Source organism: Ascaphus truei, chromosome 5, assembly GCF_040206685.1.
Source record: "Ascaphus truei isolate aAscTru1 chromosome 5, aAscTru1.hap1, whole genome shotgun sequence".
Taxonomy (NCBI): Eukaryota; Metazoa; Chordata; class Amphibia; order Anura; family Ascaphidae; genus Ascaphus; species Ascaphus truei.
The window spans coordinates 45429442-45449392 of record NC_134487.1 but is presented as its reverse complement, the minus strand read 5'-3'; the positions used below and the strand labels follow the sequence as shown (position 1 = coordinate 45449392).

The window sequence follows — 19951 nt, the reverse complement described above, 5'->3', positions numbered from 1 at the left end:
AACCAATTTGAAACCAGTAAGATAGGAAAGGGAGTAATGCCCAGATGGGATTTTCATGGAATGAAGCACTACAGATATTGCCCAGGAAAGATATCAGTTCGGTAACTGAACGAATAACGCCTATGTACTTCCCTAGCGGGCCAAGATTCGGGTAGCTAGGGAAGAGAAACAGTACAAACAGTGGAGAGAACAAGACCGTACATATTATAAAATGTATGATGTGACGAAGCACTTATCTACGGTGCTAAATATAGCTCCTGTTTGTATGAATAAAGTTCCTGGCGCCCATCATTGCATTTCAAACACCCAGCCTGCATGAATCCAGCACCCCGACAAGGTGACAAAGACTTCCATGTAAACAAACAAATGATGTAAACTTCTTAGAATCCGGGAAAGAAGGGTTACCTATATATTCACAATTCAGGTGATTTCTATTGACAATAGTTGCATTTTTGTTGACAAATGTTCAACAGTTGTGGATCTACATAACATTATCCATATCTTAGTATGAATGCATTTATTTGTTGACTTTGGTTCTTGACAAAAGCACAGTCAAATTTCTGAAATACAAATCACTTCATTTCAGTAGCCGATGAATCCACTTTTCAAGTAAAAAATTTATGAAAAATCTCAGAGAATAAACAGAAAATGCACATTTCCTTAGGGTCAAATTTCAGATGAATGTCAGAGGTGTATTTATTCTCCACAGCGAACACTTACTGGGCGCTTCTAAAAAAACGGAGAAATAGAAAGTTGTTCATACCGATATTCTCCTTTCTTCTAGCCCAATCACGGCAGCACACTTCTGTGGGTACTACTGTAGCTCCTTCCTTAAGGTAGGACAGAAGGCTGAATTTGGAGTGGCTACACAATATAAGGCTTCCTTCCTCTCGTCCAGGTTTAGTATTGTATCTAAACAATATATTAGAACCAAATGGATGACACAGGACAACACAAAAGTAACCAACAAACAACTCAATTGGAGGGAAATTTAGGTCTGTGCTGCTGTAATTGGACTAGGAGAAAAATCGGTAAGAACAATTCTTCTTTGTCCCATGGCAGCCCACACCTGTGGGATGTTTTACAGCAAATGGAAAAAATGGGAGCGATTAAACAGCTTCCTCCCAAAGGCTGCATCTGCTGAAGAAAATCCAATGTGTAGTGTTACACAAACGTATGGAAATCTGACCAATTTGCCGCTTTGCATATATCTGCCAGGGAAGCTTCTGCTCTTTCTGCCCAAGACGTAGAAACGGTCTTGGTGGAGTGAGCTTTAATGCTAAAGGGGGCTGGCTCCCTGCCTGTTTGTAACTTTCTAGGCTGGTAGCCTTAATTTATCTAGGTATAGAATCTCTTGATGTGGTTCGCCCTTGACAGACTCCACAAGAGAGCCTGTCAGATTTCCTCAGATTTCCTCCGACACGGGTTTCTCTAGGTAAATCTTTAAACATCCGATTAGATCTAAAGAATGGAATTCTTCTTTATTCTTCCTTAGATTTGGGCAAAACAAAGGAAAAATGAGATTGTGGTTAAGATGAAAGTAGGTGACTTCAGATCTGTACTTTGGTACTGTTCGAATGACAACTTTGTCCTGATAAAAAATATATATATGATACGGCTGTTTGGATTAAAGAGCCTGAATTTCTTCTACCCTTCTAGCGTAAGTAATCGCTACTAAGAAGTTTTCAGAGTTAGCCATTTATGTGCCTTTTGCTGAAGCCATTCAAAAGGGTTTCTGAAAAAGCTTTTAAAACTAAAACCTCAAGAACTCATCATCTTGTTAAAAGTAGGTCTTATTTTCCATAAAGCCTTGAGAAATCTTTTTATTAAATTATTAGCAGTTAGAGGTCCTCCTTTGAAGGCATTGATGTCCTCCAACTGGACCTTGATTGAGTTCAGGCTGAGATTTTTCTCAAAGCCTAGCTGAAGAAAATCTTAAATCTTTTTGAATGGATACCTCTACCAGATCTTCTGGATTATAAAACCCCAATTTTTCAATGTTGACTACACTGTTATAGGAACTATAAGTATAGGATTTGTACACCTGAATTACTTGGTGACATACCTGGTTTCTTTAGCTTCCGCCTCTCAAATTCCTTGCCATCAAGTGGAGTCAGCCCAGATCTTTTTGATATATTGCGCTTTGTGAAATGAGAACGTCTCAAGGGTAGTTTCAATTGAAGGATTTTTTTTTTTCACTAGATTAACTAGCTCTGTACACCATGCCCTTCTGGTCAAAAATGGAACCACCGCTATTACTTGTGTTTTATTTTCCGTAGAACTCTCGGAATTCTAGAAAAGTTTCACCTTCGAGTCATGGCATCCAAATGATATTGGCTATCTGCCTGATTCATTGAGCAGAATAAAGGGAAAGCTTTACATTGACACTGGAGGCCATAAAATCTGAGGATATCCCCATCTGTTGACCATCAAGAACATTTCTGGGTGCAGAGCCTATTCTCCTTGTTGGATCTTATTTCAGACAAAAAAAGTCTGCCTTTATATTTAGAGACCCCAGAGATTTGTGGCACATTTTCATCCACCCATTCCCAGGTGGTATTTGTTTCTCTTAGTAGTAAGGCGCTTTTTGTGCCCCATTGCCTGTTGAAGTAGGCTTCTGTCGAGGAATTGTCAGATTGGATCCTTCTGGAGAAATTCCATGATTGGAGCTTGAAAATGAAGTATTTCTAGGGATACTACTCATATACGTCTGATGCAGGCAGAAAGGAGGCTCCCGGCATAACTCCACACTCCCTGGACAGTCAGCTGTTGAAGATGTTCTCACTAGCCATAGACTGGCATCTGTTAAGATGTTCCATTGTCCTGTAGTCAGGGGACACCCTTTTGAAATGTTACCGATATTCTCCCACCAACCAGAAACTGTGTACAGGTAGTCCTCGTTATCCAACGTTTCACTTTACAACGAATGGCATATCCAACGCTTTACAATGCAACCCTTTGGGCCGTTTCTCGACACCGGAATGCGTTATCCAACGCTCACCGCCACTGATTAACATGGAACTCACTTTACAATGGTTTCACTATCCAACGCTACTTCCAGAACGGATTCCGTTGGATAACCTAGGGCTGCCTGTAGTTGGACTGGACTGACTGCAGGGACGATCGCCTCTTACTCCAGAAGTGCAGTACATTTCCCTGGAGAGGCTGCATATGCCTTCCGGCCCAGGGTACGGCTTCTGTAGAGGCTGACATTAGGCCTAACAACTTCATACAATATCTTACGTTCAGCAGGATAGACCACATTTTCCTGCATTCTTCACAGTACAGCATCCAAGGAAGAAATATTTTTTTCTTGGAATGTGTTGAATACAAGACCAAGGAATTGTAAAGGCTGGAGAGGGACCAGAACACCTTTGTCCTTGTTGATGACCCATCCATATTTCGATAGGAAGGCCATCACCCTGGAAACATGCTGCCAAAATTTGCTTTGATCATCATAAACACTCTTGGTGCCGACGTTAAAAGGAGGAAGGAGCCAAAAACTGAAAATGGTGAATGACTCCCTGCAGATCCTGCCCAGCAAATCTCAGGTATCTTTGGTGGCTCCTGCATATTGGGATATGAAGATATGCATCTTTCGGAAGAAGCGAGAATGAGAGAAGCGAGAGAGCAAGAGAAAAAAGCAAGAGAATGAAAGAAGCGAGAGAGCGCGAGAGGAAGGAGAGACAAGAGAGGAGAGGAGAGAGAGAACTATCCTGAGTTCAAACAGGTAAGAACAAAACCCCTCAGACTCAACACAAAACCACTATGTATGATTTGCATAGACATCTGCAACTCAAACCCATTACCCGTGGTCTGAGAACAGCTTGGCCTTCACATATAAGTATTTGGCTAACAAGCAACCAATAAATAGGACAGAAAAATACGAACCTGGAAGAGAGGAAGGAAGCCTTATAACAACTCCTTCAAATTCATCCCTCTGTCCTACATAGAGGGAGGAGCTAGAACCCACAGGTGTGCACTGCCGTGGGACGCAGAAGAAAAGATATTGGGAGAGCGATTGATGTAGTCAGTAGACACACCAATTATAGGGAAGGAGGGATGCATCGCACCAACTATGAATGTAGTGTAAAACTTTCTAGCATTGAATCGAGGTGCCACCTGAGGATCAAAATGCAATTAGCTAGCGAATCGGTAGAGAGAGACAAATCCTCTTTGTTGGTGCGCACACTAAAAAGTAAGGAAGGAGGCCATATAGGCCAACATCATCAAATTAGAAGAAAACCATATTGGTGGTCTATAGAGGCAGATGAGTATGTCTAGAGTTAAAGCATAACCAGGAGAAACATTTGGCTAACAAGGGCTAGTACCAAATAATGAGACCTGATAATGAAATGGTAGCAGGCACTTGGAAAGATAAAGTGTTGCTAATAACTAGCTATAAAAAAAATGTTTTAATGATCCATAGGGTAAACGAGAAAAAAAAAAAAAAAAAAACAGCTGCAGTGAGCAGACATGGTTAAAACAATGTGAGGGCATACGAGTGTTTAAACTCCGAATGGTGTGTGCATTTAGGCAATCGGAATTCATTTCTTGTAGCAATCTAGTAGGTGTAATTGGAAATGATTGCTAATACTAACCACGAGAGTGTAAATGATGGTTCAACTGCAATAAAGCCTATATTCGGCCCACACTGCCTGTGTAATTGATTCCAGCAGTGTCTGATTGTGTCATAGGAGATAGGAGTAAGACCAGTGCATATATTAGTATTCGCACTAAGGCACAACAATCATTAAACCTAAAAAGTCTATGAATTAATAAATGTGCACAACATACGCAGGCCAAATTCCACTGGCTGAAAAAACACAATCATTGTGTTGTTTATTCAGCCAGTGGAATTTGGACCGAGTTTCTCCTCCCCCCCCTCACACGTCTCTCCTCCTTTCCCCCCTTCACACACACCTCTCCTCCTTTCCCCCCTTCACACACACCTCTCCTCCTTTCCCCCCTTCACACACACCTCTCCTCCTTTCCCCCCTTCACACACACCTCTCCTCCTTTCCCCCCTTCACACACACCTCTCCTCCTTTCCCCCCTTCACACACACCTCTCCTCCTTTCCCCCCTTCACACACACCTCTCCTCCTTTCCCCCCTTCACACACACCTCTCCTCCTTTCCCCCCTTCACACACACCTCTCCTCCTTTCCCCCCTTCACACACACCTCTCCTCCTTTCCCCCCTTCACACACACCTCTCCTCCTTTCCCCCCTTCACACACACCTCTCCTCCTTTCCCCCCTTCACACACACCTCTCCTCCTTTCCCCCCTTCACACACACCTCTCCTCCTTTCCCCCCTTCACACACACCTCTCCTCCTTTCCCCCCTTCACACACACCTCTCCTCCTTTCCCCCCTTCACACACACCTCTCCTCCTTTCCCCCCTTCACACACACCTCTCCTCCTTTCCCCCCTTCACACACCTCTCCTCCTTTCCCCCCTTCACACACCTCTCCTCCTTTCCCCCCTTCACACACCTCTCCTCCTTTCCCCCCTTCACACACCTCTCCTCCTTTCCCCCCTTCACACACCTCTCCTCCTTTCCCCCCTTCACACACCTCTCCTCCTTTCCCCCCTTCACACACACCTCTCCTCCTTTCCCCCCTTCACACACACCTCTCCTCCTTTCCCCCCTTCACACACACCTCTCCTCCTTTCCCCCCTTCACACACACCTCTCCTCCTTTCCCCCCTTCACACACACCTCTCCTCCTTTCCCCCCTTCACACACACCTCTCCTCCTTTCCCCCCTTCACACACACCTCTCCTCCTTTCCCCCCTTCACACACACCTCTCCTCCTTTCCCCCCTTCACACACACCTCTCCTCCTTTCCCCCCTTCACACACACCTCTCCTCCTTTCCCCCCTTCACACACACCTCTCCTCCTTTCCCCCCTTCACACACACCTCTCCTCCTTTCCCCCCTTCACACACACCTCTCCTCCTTTCCCCCCTTCACACACACCTCTCCTCCTTTCCCCCCTTCACACACACCTCTCCTCCTTTCCCCCCTTCACACACACCTCTCCTCCTTTCCCCCCTTCACACACACCTCTCCTCCTTTCCCCCCTTCACACACACCTCTCCTCCTTTCCCCCCTTCACACACACCTCTCCTCCTTTCCCCCCTTCACACACACCTCTCCTCCTTTCCCCCCTTCACACACACCTCTCCTCCTTTCCCCCCTTCACACACACCTCTCCTCCTTTCCCCCCTTCACACACACCTCTCCTCCTTTCCCCCCTTCACACACACCTCTCCTCCTTTCCCCCCTTCACACACACCTCTCCTCCTTTCCCCCCTTCACACACACCTCTCCTCCTTTCCCCCCTTCACACACACCTCTCCTCCTTTCCCCCCTTCACACACACCTCTCCTCCTTTCCCCCCTTCACACACACCTCTCCTCCTTTCCCCCCTTCACACACACCTCTCCTCCTTTCCCCCCTTCACACACACCTCTCCTCCTTTCCCCCCTTCACACACACCTCTCCTCCTTTCCCCCCTTCACACACACCTCTCCTCCTTTCCCCCCTTCACACACACCTCTCCTCCTTTCCCCCCTTCACACACACCTCTCCTCCTTTCCCCCCTTCACACACACCTCTCCTCCTTTCCCCCCTTCACACACACCTCTCCTCCTTTCCCCCCTTCACACACACCTCTCCTCCTTTCCCCCCTTCACACACCTCTCCTCCTTTCCCCCCTTCACACACACCTCTCCTCCTTTCCCCCCTTCACACACCTCTCCTCCTTTCCCCCCTTCACACACACCTCTCCTCCTTTCCCCCCTTCACACACCTCTCCTCCTTTCTCCCCTTCACACACCTCTCCTCCTTTCCCCCCTTCACACACCTCTCCTCCTTTCCCCCCTTCACACACCTCTCCTCCTTTCCCCCTTCACACACCTCTCCTCCTTTCCCCCCTTCACACACCTCTCCTCCTTTCCCCCCTTCACACACCTCTCCTCCTTTCCCCCCTTCACACACACACCTCTCCTCCTTTCCCCCCTTCACACACACACCTCTCCTCCTTTCCCCCCTTCACACACCTCTCCTCCTTTCCCCCCTTCACACACCTCTCCTCCTTTCCCCCCTTCACACACCTCTCCTCCTTTCCCCCCTTCACACACCTCTCCTCCTTTCCCCCCTTCACACACCTCTCCTCCTTTCCCCCCTTCACACACCTCTCCTCCTTTCCCCCCTTCACACACCTCTCCTCCTTTCCCCCCTTCACACACCTCTCCTCCTTTCCCCCCTTCACACACCTCTCCTCCTTTCCCCCCTTCACACACCTCTCCTCCTTTCCCCCCTTCACACACCTCTCCTCATTTCCCCCCTTCACACCTCTCCTCATTTCCCCCCTTCACACCTCTCCTCATTTCCCCCCGCACACCTCTCTCCTCCCCCCCCTCACACCTCTCTCCCCCCCCCCCCTCACACCTCACTCCCCCCCCCTCACCTCTTTCCCCCCCCCCTCACTTCTTCCCCCCCCCACCTCTTTCCCCCCCTCACCTCTTTCCCCCCCTCACCTCTTTCCCCCCCCTCACCTCTTTCCCCCCCCTCACCTCTTTCCCCCCCCTCACCTCTTTCCCCCCCCTCACCTCTTTCTCCCCCCTCACCTCTTTCCCCCCCCTCACCTCTTTCCCCCCCCCTCACCTCTTTCCCCCCCCCTCACCTCTTTCCCCCCCCCCTCACCTCTCCCCCCCCCTCACCTCTTTCCCCCCCCCCCCCTCACCTCTTTCCCCCCCCCCCTCACCTCTTTCCCCCCCCCCCCTCACCTCTTTCCCACCCCCCCTCACCTCTTTCCCACCCCCTCACCTCTCCTCTTCCCACCCCCCTCTCCCCATCCCTTCCCCTCACCCCCACCCCCTCCCACCACTCTCCTCCCCCTTACCTCTCACTAAAAGAGTTATATATCTTTACAAAAGTGTCTTACTTTATGAAAAAAGCCTACATTTAGTCCATAATAGTAATAATCCCCTCAGATCAGGGCATTATTGGCCAGTAATGCCTGTTCTGAGGGATTATTACTTAATTCCCTGCACCCCCCTGCTGGCAGTTACCCTCTCTATGCGCCCCCTCCCCCCCCCCCCCCCCATGACCTTGCGGTGTCATTTTACGCCTCGTTGCCATGGCGAAGCGTCTAAGAAGCCACCGGTGCCAACGTAAGGCCTCGGTCTCGCTGCGCTCGGTGGCGCGGGCGGCCACACGCGAGTTCCCCACCAGCAGGGGAATCCTGCGGAGCCGGTCCCCCCTGGCTGCACAGCTTACTACACGCTGTGGCGCGTCAGCCGCTATGGAACACAAGAGAATGGTGATCCCTAGTGTTGACGTGTCACGTGGTGTGGCTGTGAGCCAATGGGGATTGGCGGCTTCGGGAGGAGGAGAGGCTTCGGGGAGTGGGGAGGAGTGTGGAGTGAAAGCAGCGTGAGTGCCTGTCTGTGTGTATGTATGTGTGCCTGAGTGCGTGAGTGCCTGCCTATGTGTGTGTATGTGTGTGCCTGTGTGTGCCTGTGTGTGTGCGCGTGTGTGTATATGAGTGCCTGCGTGTGTGTGTGTATATGAGTGCCTGCGTGTGTGTGTGTGTTGCTTACCATCAGCAGCTCCAGCCCGAGCCCGTGGAGGGAGGGAGGGGGGGGGGGGAGAGTAGCTGGTCCCTCCGCTCAAGCCACGCCCCCCTTCCCTGTCAAGCCTCCCACTCCCGCCCACCTCCCGCTCCGGCTCCCGCTCCCTACAGACCGCATATCGCGGTCTGTGTATGTCAGCGCCCCGCCTGTCTGCAGTGCGGGCGCGCTGACTCTGGGAGCGGGGCCTTAGCCTATGTCAGGTTTACAGAGGCCTTCCAGCTCACTTAATTTAAGTGCCTTCTGGAAGCGCACAGGGCCTCTTTAAACCCCGCACCCCCCGCAGTCAGTCTCGCGCCCCCTAGTTTGCGCACCGCTGACTTAATGATCTAGAAGTCTGTACACATTTTTCTCCACATTAGTAGGACATGCATGGAAGAGAAAAAAAGTGAAAGCATTTAGAAACAATATGATAATGAAAGGCTCTTCTACAGAATTCTGTGCCCCAGAGCTACACCAGTAAAGGGATAAAGGTTCAGCCAGCCGTACTTCATTGAATACCAGGCAACATCTGTCCCTAGCTAGGTTCAGTTGAGGCTACCTTAGCAGCATTAAGATTAACATAAAAACAAAAATATACCCGTTTCACAAAGCAAAGCTCAACAATTGAATCTACTATATATTTCTGAAAGCACTGTATGTCTGCGTCCCTAGCGGCAATGTCATTGGTCCCTTGGCCCGCCCGCCCCCGCACACCTCTCATTGGCCTGAGGCGGAGTGACGGGCCAAAGGACACCACACACACACACACACACACACACACACGTGTTACCTACATTAGCAGGGCTCACAGTGTTAGCAGCACCCGCGCGCACCTCCTCCTCTCCCCGTGTCTCCCGCGCTTTCACCCCGCCCCCTCCTCCCCCGGCGCCGCTACAGTCAGCGGGACACACACACTATTATTACCCCTTCAGCGCCCCCCCCCACCCAGTGTCAGCGGCCGTGCGAGACCCCCCTTCTATATCTCCCACCTCTCCCCCCCCCACACACATATACATGCCCCCCACTCCCCGGCGCTACAACTCACCCCTACCCGGGCGGGGGAACAGCCAGTGGCCAGGCAGGCTGACTCGCGGCACCGAGTACCCAAGATGGCGGCGCCCGGGACACAGCGGGGGAGCGGCCACAACACGCTACCTCCCGCCTCAGATCCACGTGGGACCTGCCGGACGGGTGAGTGAGCGGCCTTCACCCCCCCTCACCCACCCCCCAAAACTAACCTCAATCTCCCAACTGGCATATTTCACAGCATGAATAATATTTCCAGGCTGTTTCATTGTTAAAGCTGCAGACCAAGCAATATCCAACGTGTTTTTTTATTTTTTTGTTTTTTAATAAATCAGTTCTGTACTATGAGAAAATACTTATAGCATTTTTTGTTTGTTTTAAAAACAACTGTGAATGACATGTTTAATGTATTATAATGTATCAAGCATTTTTGTTTCTAAAGCAACCATTTACAAAGCCACATTGCCTTCCTCTTCTGAAACAGGCTCTGGCTCACCCCTATTTGAGCCCCGCCCTATCTCTAGCAGTGCACCAATTGTATCTAGTGACTGCCTGGTCACATGATCTTCCCCACAGAACTTTGCATCTTTGGTCCTATTCTGACAATTTAGCTAATTACTTATTGTGTGGATTGTATTGATACACATATTAAAAAGGGAAAAATATATTATGAAAAAAATTAAAATGCCGGTAGCTTGGACTGCTGCTTTAAAGTTGCTGTCCATACTTCTCGTTAGAAAAAAAATACTATTTTTTTTTCCAGAGGCTGAAGTCTTATGCTCCCTAAAGTGAGCAGGGGTAGAGCAGGGGTAGAGCAGGTGTTTCTCCCCCCCCCCCCCCCCACCCCACAAAGAGGCCAGGTTTTCAGAATATCCCTGCTGCAGACAGGTGGCTTAATCAGTGGCTAGTCTGAGAGCTTCTGCTTTTGTGGGGGGGGGGGGTTGCCTACAATGAGCAGTAGTAATGGGGCCTTTGCACAGAAAGAGACAGATGGTTCTATGTAGAGGCAAACGTGGTGCAATTCTGAAGACATGAATGTGCACTTTAGGAATAAAAGGACACACATTAAAGTTAATTTCAATGAGATTGTTTCTGTGACAGTTTCAAACATGTTTTTGCCCCAGAGCTGCACCATTTTTGCCTTGATACATAGACCCCACAATGTGCAAGTACTTGCAAATTTACTTTGTGTTTACCCCAAAAATATTAGCAGCACTTTAACACCAAACATAGAATAACACATTCAATGTAATGGTAGGTTTTTGCCGTCTGGTTGTCCTCCATCCACATCACCCCACTGACCAAATGAGTATTATTACAGAACTTAAAATCCTCCTACGCGTTTTGCTCTCAAATAGCACGAAAGGCGTAGGAAAATGTTTGTAACTCTTAACTATGGCCTAGTACATTCATTTTTTTTTTATTCTCTGGGGTCCACTGGTCTTAATTTCAGTAGTGCAGTGTTTATTTCCATTTTTCCGTGTGTTGATTACTTTTTCTTGCGGTTGCACACTAAGGGAACCCCCTAAAGATTTGTAGTGGAAGCCTTGTTCTAGTACAGGAACACATAAGACTAATGTCCCTAAAGCCAATTTGCACATGGCAATGCTTACAAAAAGAAATAAATGCTATTGTTCCTGGTCACTGTTGAGTTAAGCCGAACATTGCCCTTTACACCAAGGGTTCCAGGTAGGCGTTATTCTGATTATAGCGTGCATATTTATGAAGAGACTGCACATGGCATTTAGAACCAACAAATAAGGGGGTTCACCTAATGAACAGAAAACAAATATTTAGTATCTCGGAAGGATTGTGGCTTTGCCGTTTCCCTGAGCACATGGGACAATATATTTTTCAACCACTATAAATGTTCCATAATCGTAATGTATGTCAATTAATGACTAAGTGGCCGCCCTAATTTCCCTTCTCAAAGCTGCCTGCCCAATACAAATAAATAATTTATTTGTGGTGCAATGCAACAGAATATTTCAGATGATTTTGGTTCTTGAAATCACAATTCAAATAATTTTGAAAGGCGTACTAATAAATGTGCATCTATTAACCTCTTACTAAAGTGTACTTTAAGTCCCTGAGGTATGCAAGTCCTTCCACAGTGATTAGGGAGTGTCTGCTTACATTATATACAGTCCTTATGTAACCCCCTCTGGGATTACAATGGGCAGCTCAGAAGTTAAGGCCCCTAAAGTGTTAACGGTTAAGGGTTGTTGTAAAGTAAGGTGCCCTTTTCCCATATGTGTTGCAAAGTTGCTCAGCAAAAGATTAGCCCCACACACCTTCTACAAGGTGCCCAGTCTGTCACCTGGTACAGAATGACTTCTGTAACAGAATCCAAACCACTGATGTCCAGTGACCAGTGATGTCACCAGTAGTGACAAATAGGAGAGCAGGGGTATTCCACCCTCAGACTGCGCTTATAGTGCCGGCGACAGTGACGCTGCTTCAAAACAAATGTATTGAAGCCATCGCGTGCGCTTATAGTAGGAGCGATGAGACGGCGTGACGGAGCGACAGATTGGTCGCGATCGCTAGAAGTCACTTCAATTAGATTTTTTTCAGCGACTAGCGGTATGTCAGAGTCCCCGTCACTATAAGCGCAGCCTTAGACCTCCTGAGAAGAGACAGTAGAGGTCTCACATTTATATAGCACTGTAAGTATGTAGTATAGGGTAGGTAGTCCTTTGTTGTTTTATAGATAGTAAGTAAAGTGCCGCATGCAGTTCGGTTACCTTTATGTAAAGAAGTGTATCCCCTGAACAGGGAGATCTGTGTCCCCTAGGAGTTGCCCGATCTGTAACTCTGGGACAATTCTGACAGAGAAGAATGAAGTAAGACTAAAGGCCTGTCCCTGTGGGTGAGCATCCCCACATGATGAGGGAATGATGAGGGCCCAGATCTCCTGCGGTGAGCAGTCACAAAAGAAAGAAAGCAGTAGAAGATCCCTGTGGTGAGCATCCCCAAGGGCCAACAGTTACAAATTGAATATGCTCACTGTTGCCTCAATCAGGAGACAGTAGAGAGAAATATTGAAGTTAGACTGAGACAGTCAAACAGATGTCCCCTGATGGGATGCGCAGGGCAGCCCAGTGAGGGGACCCCGATAGGAGATAACCCAGTGCTGAAAGAAGAGTGATCTTTAAAGATACGGTCAATGTAATCAGTCATATGAATGTGCCTCTCCAGGGATGCAACAATGCACCTGGAGAAGGTGTAACCTATGAATCAATAAAGCCTGTCCTTTAACTACAAAGTTCATGCAAAGTTCTTTAACATCTGCAATTACACCCAGCCTGCGCGGACCAGCACCTATTACAAAGGAAAAGCAACCTGAGTGGCCAAATACACAGACATCCATGTAAACTCCAGGAGAAGTGTGTTACACTTACATACATATTCACTATTCACATTAAAATGACACAACATATATAATCCTCCTTTGTGTAGTAACATACAGAGCAGTTCATGGTACAAATGCAACTTCTATATTGATCACAAACAAAAACCCTGGCCTTATCAAATAAAGTATCTCCTCAGTCCGATATTGATTAATTACCAATATTTACTAAAAACAATTGGCAGATATGGATGATTTAAAGATACAGGTAAATCAAAGACAACTAAGCATTACATGTGTACATCCAAATAAACAGAGATTCGCTGCCTCAAAGAGCTTACAATGTAACTGGATGATGGGACACATGCAGGATCAGGAATGAACAGAAGCACCATGGGTATCTCAGTGCAGGAAACAGAATGCGGGTGCCTGTTTCTGAGGAGAGTTTATTGGTAATTGGGATAAATAGGACAAACATGAAAAATCAGAACTCTCTGACAACGATGGAGTAACAAATAATGAGCATTACAATTGTATTTCTCTTTTGAAGGGATTAGGTGATGGCCCCTCACTTGCCACTTAATAGAAACGCAAGTATAATTTGTGCACCTGCAAATGCATTTGAGAGCAGGTAATTTGTACGGCTCATATGTTGTCTGTCGCTGTGGAAAACACACCAGAGCAGAGCCAAGATATTAGCAAGCAGTTCTATTTTTACAGCAGATGTCTGACAGGAGGAGGTTATGCTGAAGAGGGTGTCTGAACGGTGATAACTGAATGTGGTTTTTTTTTCATGGCTACCTACCAACTTATTGCTCAGTATTATTTTCTTGTTACTGTAGCTCTGCTGAACAGACATGGAAATTATTCTTAAGTGTTGATCTGCATGAATTTTCAATACCACATCATTCACAAAAAGTGTGCCAATTTGGCACAAAGTGAAATTGTTTGCATGGACAAATGCGATTCTATATCTATGCTAATGTTCATTATTTCTGTGACTCATTTGATATACTCTTGAATTCTATTTCCAATGGCATGAAAACATTTATTTGTACCGAATCGACAAATGTGTTTGGATCTGTCCACAGTTAACTTCATTATGAGACAAGCCCTTATTTTAGGTTCATGCATTATTCTTGTGCGTATTAGTGAGCATCTAGGTTCTGTGGGAGACTGAACAAATGCAGTTATTAAATATTAATAGTGAAGATTGCTCCCATTAACAACCTGGATCCAGAATTCATAGTTTAGTAAACTCACCCAATATAAATACTATATGAAACGTAATACTTTATATAGAAGTGCAGCTAAGGAGTGTCCTTAAATGCACAAGGGAAACAAAAAAAACACTACCAACTCACAACCATTTAAAGAGCGAGTCCCTTAAAGGACCAATATGTATTAGTGGCAGTGACCTGATCGAGGAGATACATCTAGGTGGGCGGTGCCTTTATTGTCAAAATCCCCCACCTATTAATACATTTTTTTTATTTTTCAAGTTACCTTGTAAACTTTATGAGCTTCACAGCAGGGCGATATGATCCAAAAAGTAAAATGCGAGAAGCCAAGTGCCATTAAAGAACTGCTGGCTGCAAAACCAGGGCAAAAGTGGAGCAAAAAAGCCACCAGTTTAGCAACGCAAAAGCCTCCCATTGTTTCAAATCTGGTGCTGTTTTTCTGCTCCACTTATGCCTTAATTTTGCAGCCAGGAGACTTTGCTGCCCCAGTTATTACCTGGGGTGGGTGTGGGTGTGGGTGTGTATTTTATGTTTCTGTATTTTTAACAAAACCTGAATTTCACAATGACATTTACAGTCATCATGAGAACACTGTAATTAGAAGTGTTACATTATATTGTAATTCAATATTTCCAGTCTACTCCGTTTTAATGTAAGTTAAAGAAACTGTGACAATTGAGTCACTGGGAGACCCCATCGTTGCATCATCACAACAGGGGTGGCTAGTGGAAAAAGGTTGAGAAACGCGGCTTTGATACTTACAGTAGCCCCAAGTAAGGGAACTGGTTCATAGAGCATCAGTCACCTCAAACATACACATCTCCCTCCCTGCTTTTGCATGTCGTGTTTGCATATTTAAACATTTATTGTACGGCTCCTGAAATGGAATTTTGCCTGAGCCTCAATCTCAGTATGATATTACTAATCTTCAATAGGCTTCCTCAAATGCGATTGGACAAGGGTGTATGGTGCATCACTGTTATTTTATTTACATAACCAGAATACCAGGTGAAGAGGAAATAGTAACCGTGGTCACAGCAACTCCACACAACCAACGCATTGAAAAAAGTAAAAAACTTTATTTAATCTAAACAGTGAGCATCAGTACCAACACTGATGCGTTTCGTCTAGTGATAGACTTTATCAAAGCGTGAAGACCCCTGCATCGTACCGGATCTTATATAGGAAATGACGTATCAACTGGCAACTCCCTAATTTAACTAGGACCTCCCCCTTATGAATATAAAACTAGATTGAACGTCATTCCTATTAAAAGGGACCGTATAGCTCTACACAAGAACACCTATAGTAATTAAAACCGTGGGATTAAAAACACAGACCCTGAACTGCTCACACAATAATAAATCGAACAACAAGGTATAATGCACTAAAATATGATGATGGACAATTTTTTTCTGAATTACATCAAAACAATGTTCTATTAAAGTTGCATATATATGTATAACCATAATATATCACGAGTACATAGAGGATGGTAAAGTGAACCATTTCTCATAGCAATATGGAAATAATGCATAACATATGTATGACCCATTAAAGAATTATATAACATATACCATTTACATGTATGTATATTAACAGAAAGGCTCAACAAAGAAAATATTACTCTTGACCGCAGCATTATCTCTTGTCAATACAATACAATGTCAACAAATAACATACACCCCGCACACTCCACCACCCATCACTCAACCAGGAAGTGTTTGAGTTCCCACTCCTGGTTGATACCAAATGGGTGGAGAGTGCGCAGGGTGTATATCCAGTACATTTCACGTCGATTTAACATGCCCTCCCTGTCCCCTCCCCTTCTATGTGGGGGGACATGTTCCAGAGCCATAAATGAAAAATTATCAATACCACCCATCCTGCACCTTGAAAAATGCCTTGGCCCAGGATGTGAAACATCATTTCTTTTAATTAAACGAACATGCTCTGCAATGCGTGTTTTTAAAGATCTTTTTGTTCGTCCAACATACCGTTTACTACAGCCGCACTGCAGCAGGTAAATTGTAAAGGTGGTATTGCAATTTAGAAAAGTTTTTAAAACATAGCTCTTTTTGTTATCATCATACCTTATTATTTTTGTGTTATATACATATCTACACATGGAACAATTTCCACATGAGAAAAAAACCTTTCGGGATCCCTCTTATATTTGTATATTCTGATCTCGTCTGAAATAAACTTGGTGACAAATGTGACGCTAGTGTTTTCGCTTTGCGATACGTAAATTTAGGACCATTTTTTACAAACTCTGATAAATCCTTATCTAGGGCTAACGTAGTCCAATGTTTCATAACAATATCTCGTATGCTTTGAGCTTGACGGCTAGAATACCAGGTGACTTACAGACATATGATTGGCTTCAGTTAATGCGTTAAGGAAAGGGTGAACATTTGTTGACAGTGTCAAAGCGCTCTATCCTAAAGTTGACAAGTTTTAGAATTTCTAGAAAATCAGATACAACCAATAAAAAAAAATTAAAAAAACACATGTCATTTCAAATACACTTAAGAGATTTACAAAATATGGTAGTTACTTGCTTCACATTACACAGGTACTGTAAATATCGGTCTAGAGAAAATGTAGGGGTCAATGTCTCTCCTATCAGAGGGACCCCAATAACACATTACTCCTAAATATGTTGTGGTCCCTCTGGCTGCTGAGTAGATGGGGAGAGATGAGCTACTTGTATATTTTTTATAAAATAGAAATATTGGGGGTTTTTTGGTTTGTTTTTTTAAATGAGTGCAAACACATTAGAAAATACCTTGTCTTGAGTATTTCATTCATTTTTTGCTTCAGTTCTAAATTTTTTTGCCGTTCTTTTTCCAATTCTTGTTTTAAAGATTCAATGCTCGTCTCTTCTCTTAGTTTCCGGAGCTCTTCCTCTGTAACCAAAACAAAGGGAAAGAAAATTACGACATTTGCGTAAACTGACTTAGCAAGAATAAAAGATGCATTGAACCTTGGAACAGTGTAGATTTGTTTGTACTTTTACCAGGGCTCTCAAACTTCAAGCAGAGCCAGAAGTGCTAACTAGCAGCATCACGGGTGCTGGAGGGTTAAAACAGCAGTCCAAGCAGCCGTCTTTTTTTATTTTTTTTCCCCCTTTAATATGTGCATCAATACAATCCACACAATAAGTAATTAGCTAGGTTGCTGATCGATCGGCGAAGATTCGGCTCAGGGGCTCACTAAATGGCAGTCAGTGTAGCAGAAGAGGACCAAAGGTCTGCAGCTTTAAGTCCAGGCTCTGATGTAAGCACACAAGGCAAGAAACCAACCAGAGCAAAACCTATGCAAAAAGGTTCCAAATGTACAAATTGTGGGAATTCGCAGTAGGCAAAATCTTTGCAAACTTCACCATATATCAACAGCTTTGGTATATTAATATAAATAAATTGAGGAATGCCAATTTTTAAGTCTGCAAATCGGTCTTTGCGCCAACAGTTCATGAATTTGCCAATTTCTCAACAAATTGCCAAGAACCATTGCAAAAGGAACTGCAACAGGTCCTGGCATCTGTAGAAGCATTAATAAAAGTGTTGCCTTGCCGACTCCTCTGCCAGCAAAGGGGTGACGTAATATTTGCTTTAAAGTGCTTCCAAATAAAAACCTAGCACTTCCATTCATTTAACTCAAAAGGACTTAAAATGTCTCAATTAAAACACTTTGAAACCACTGTGCTGCACAGAGTCAACTAATTTGTAATATTATGCTGCAATGGTTATCAGTGGCTGCAAACCAAAAGTTCATTGTTGGAAGGCCTTCAAGTGAATGCCCTTTAAGTGACCTTATGGCCTAACACATTGAATACCTCACTATGGGCCATATTTATCTACCAAGACATAATGACACGTTACAACAAAGTACAAGCCGATCAACCGGGTGCCTGTAACTTTTCTTTAATTACTCTTTGAGGAGACCATGGTCCATATTTGTTATTGGCCTTGAATGGGCTGTAAGGCATTTTGTGGCTGAAGACCGATTAAATATGGCCCTAAATCTGACAAATGTTGTGGACATTTTGTTATGTTTTGAATCACACAAGTAAGCATGTTTTACTGTTTGTATTCAGAATGAAAAGAAACATTTCTATAAAAACGCAGAAAATACGCAGCTACATTGTACATGAAAAGGTCAAGCACAGACCAAGTAACGCGAGATCTGAATCCCAACGCCTAGGTTGCCATTTACCAGTCATCGCGCTGATTCTGCAAAATGAATAATAATAATAATATTATTAATAATAATAATAATAGCATGTTCTTGTATAGCACTACTAGTTTTACGTAGCGCTTTACAGAGACATTTTGCTGACATAGTCCCTGTCCCGTGGGGCTTACAATCTATATTTTTGGTGCCTAAGAACAATTAGCTTTTTCAGGGCACAGAGAAATGCATTAGCCCCATTAAAAAGGCAGAACGAGCAATCGGTCTATTCTACAGAAGAGGAATCTTCCTAAATACGGCTTTGAATGAGAAACCGCTTCCCTGCTTGCAGCAGGAGCAGAGCAAGAGAATATATTTGTATTCGTACAAGAAGCTGGATTCACAGCAACCAGTTGCAGAATCTCAACCAGACCAGACCAGACTCTTTCTTACTCTGATGTTTATACTAGCCCTTTGTGTGTTCATTCTTGAATATGTTTTCCGATAGTCATTCCCGCCTGATATTGTTATATTGTCTTCTAATAAAAATGAAATAATGTATAGTGTTGTTTAAATAGTGTCAATGTACATAGCGCTTTACCTACAAGAAAAACAATGGCGTACCAGAGAAATATAATGCAGTAAATGCAACAAAGCAGACCATAGGCCAGGAAATCTCGTCCCCGTAGAGCTTACAATCTAACACGGGGGACTTGCAAGATAGTAGGTGAAGAGGTAAGCAGGGCCACCAACAGGGGGGGGACAAAGGATACAGGCGTCCAAGGCCCCGTGAGTCAGGCCGGGCGCCAGTTAATTACATTTTAAAATAAAAATAAAAAAACTTAAAAAAATGGCGGCGATTCACGTGGTCCCGGCGAGCAGGGTGTCGTGGGCCTGCTGCCTGTGGGCCCACTGCCTGTTCCCTCCAACAACCCAGCCCCCCCCCCCCAAGCTTCTGCCCCGCTTCCCACGTGGGACGGAGGAGGAAGCGCCAAAACAAGCCCCGCACGCGCAACCCAGCCCCCCTGCTCCCCACGTGGGACCGAGGGGGAAGCGCAACACCAGTCCCTCCGCTCCCCACGTGGGACAGAGGGGGAAGCGCCAAAACAAGCCCCGCACGCGCAACCCAGCCCCCCTGCTCCCCACGTGGGTCAGAGTGGGAAGCGCCAACACCAGCCCCGCGCGCAACCCAGCCCACTTCCAACTTGATAAGGAGGGGGAAGCGCCAACCCAGCTTCCCCCCCGTGCGTCTCCTGCCCCAGCACACCTCGCTGCCCTCCCCCCCCCAGCCGCCCCGGGGGGAAGCGTCTGGCGGCAAGGAAGCAGCACCCACCGGTAAAGGTAAATCACTCAACCAACCAATGTTGTCATCCAGTCACCCACCCAGTCACTGTCACCCACCCAGTCACTGTCACCCACCCAGTCACTGTCACCCACCCAACCAGTCACTGTCACCCAACCAGTCACTGTCACCCACCCAGTCACTGTCACCCACCCACCCAGTCACTGTCACCCACCCAACCAGTCACT

The 19951-nt window shown here is 45.6% G+C and overlaps 1 protein-coding gene across 7 annotated transcripts in view; it reads right to left on the bottom strand.

Moving 5' to 3' along the window:
• GRAMD4 (GRAM domain containing 4) overlaps positions 1–19951 on the bottom strand; it is a 119456-nt gene that overhangs the window by 41149 nt on the left and 58356 nt on the right. For all 7 annotated transcript variants that reach the window (XM_075599791.1, XM_075599788.1, XM_075599789.1 and 4 more), the window contains one exon: positions 17037–17157. In XM_075599791.1, coding sequence (XP_075455906.1) covers positions 17037–17157 — 121 coding nt within the window. The remainder of the gene's footprint in view (positions 1–17036; positions 17158–19951) is intronic.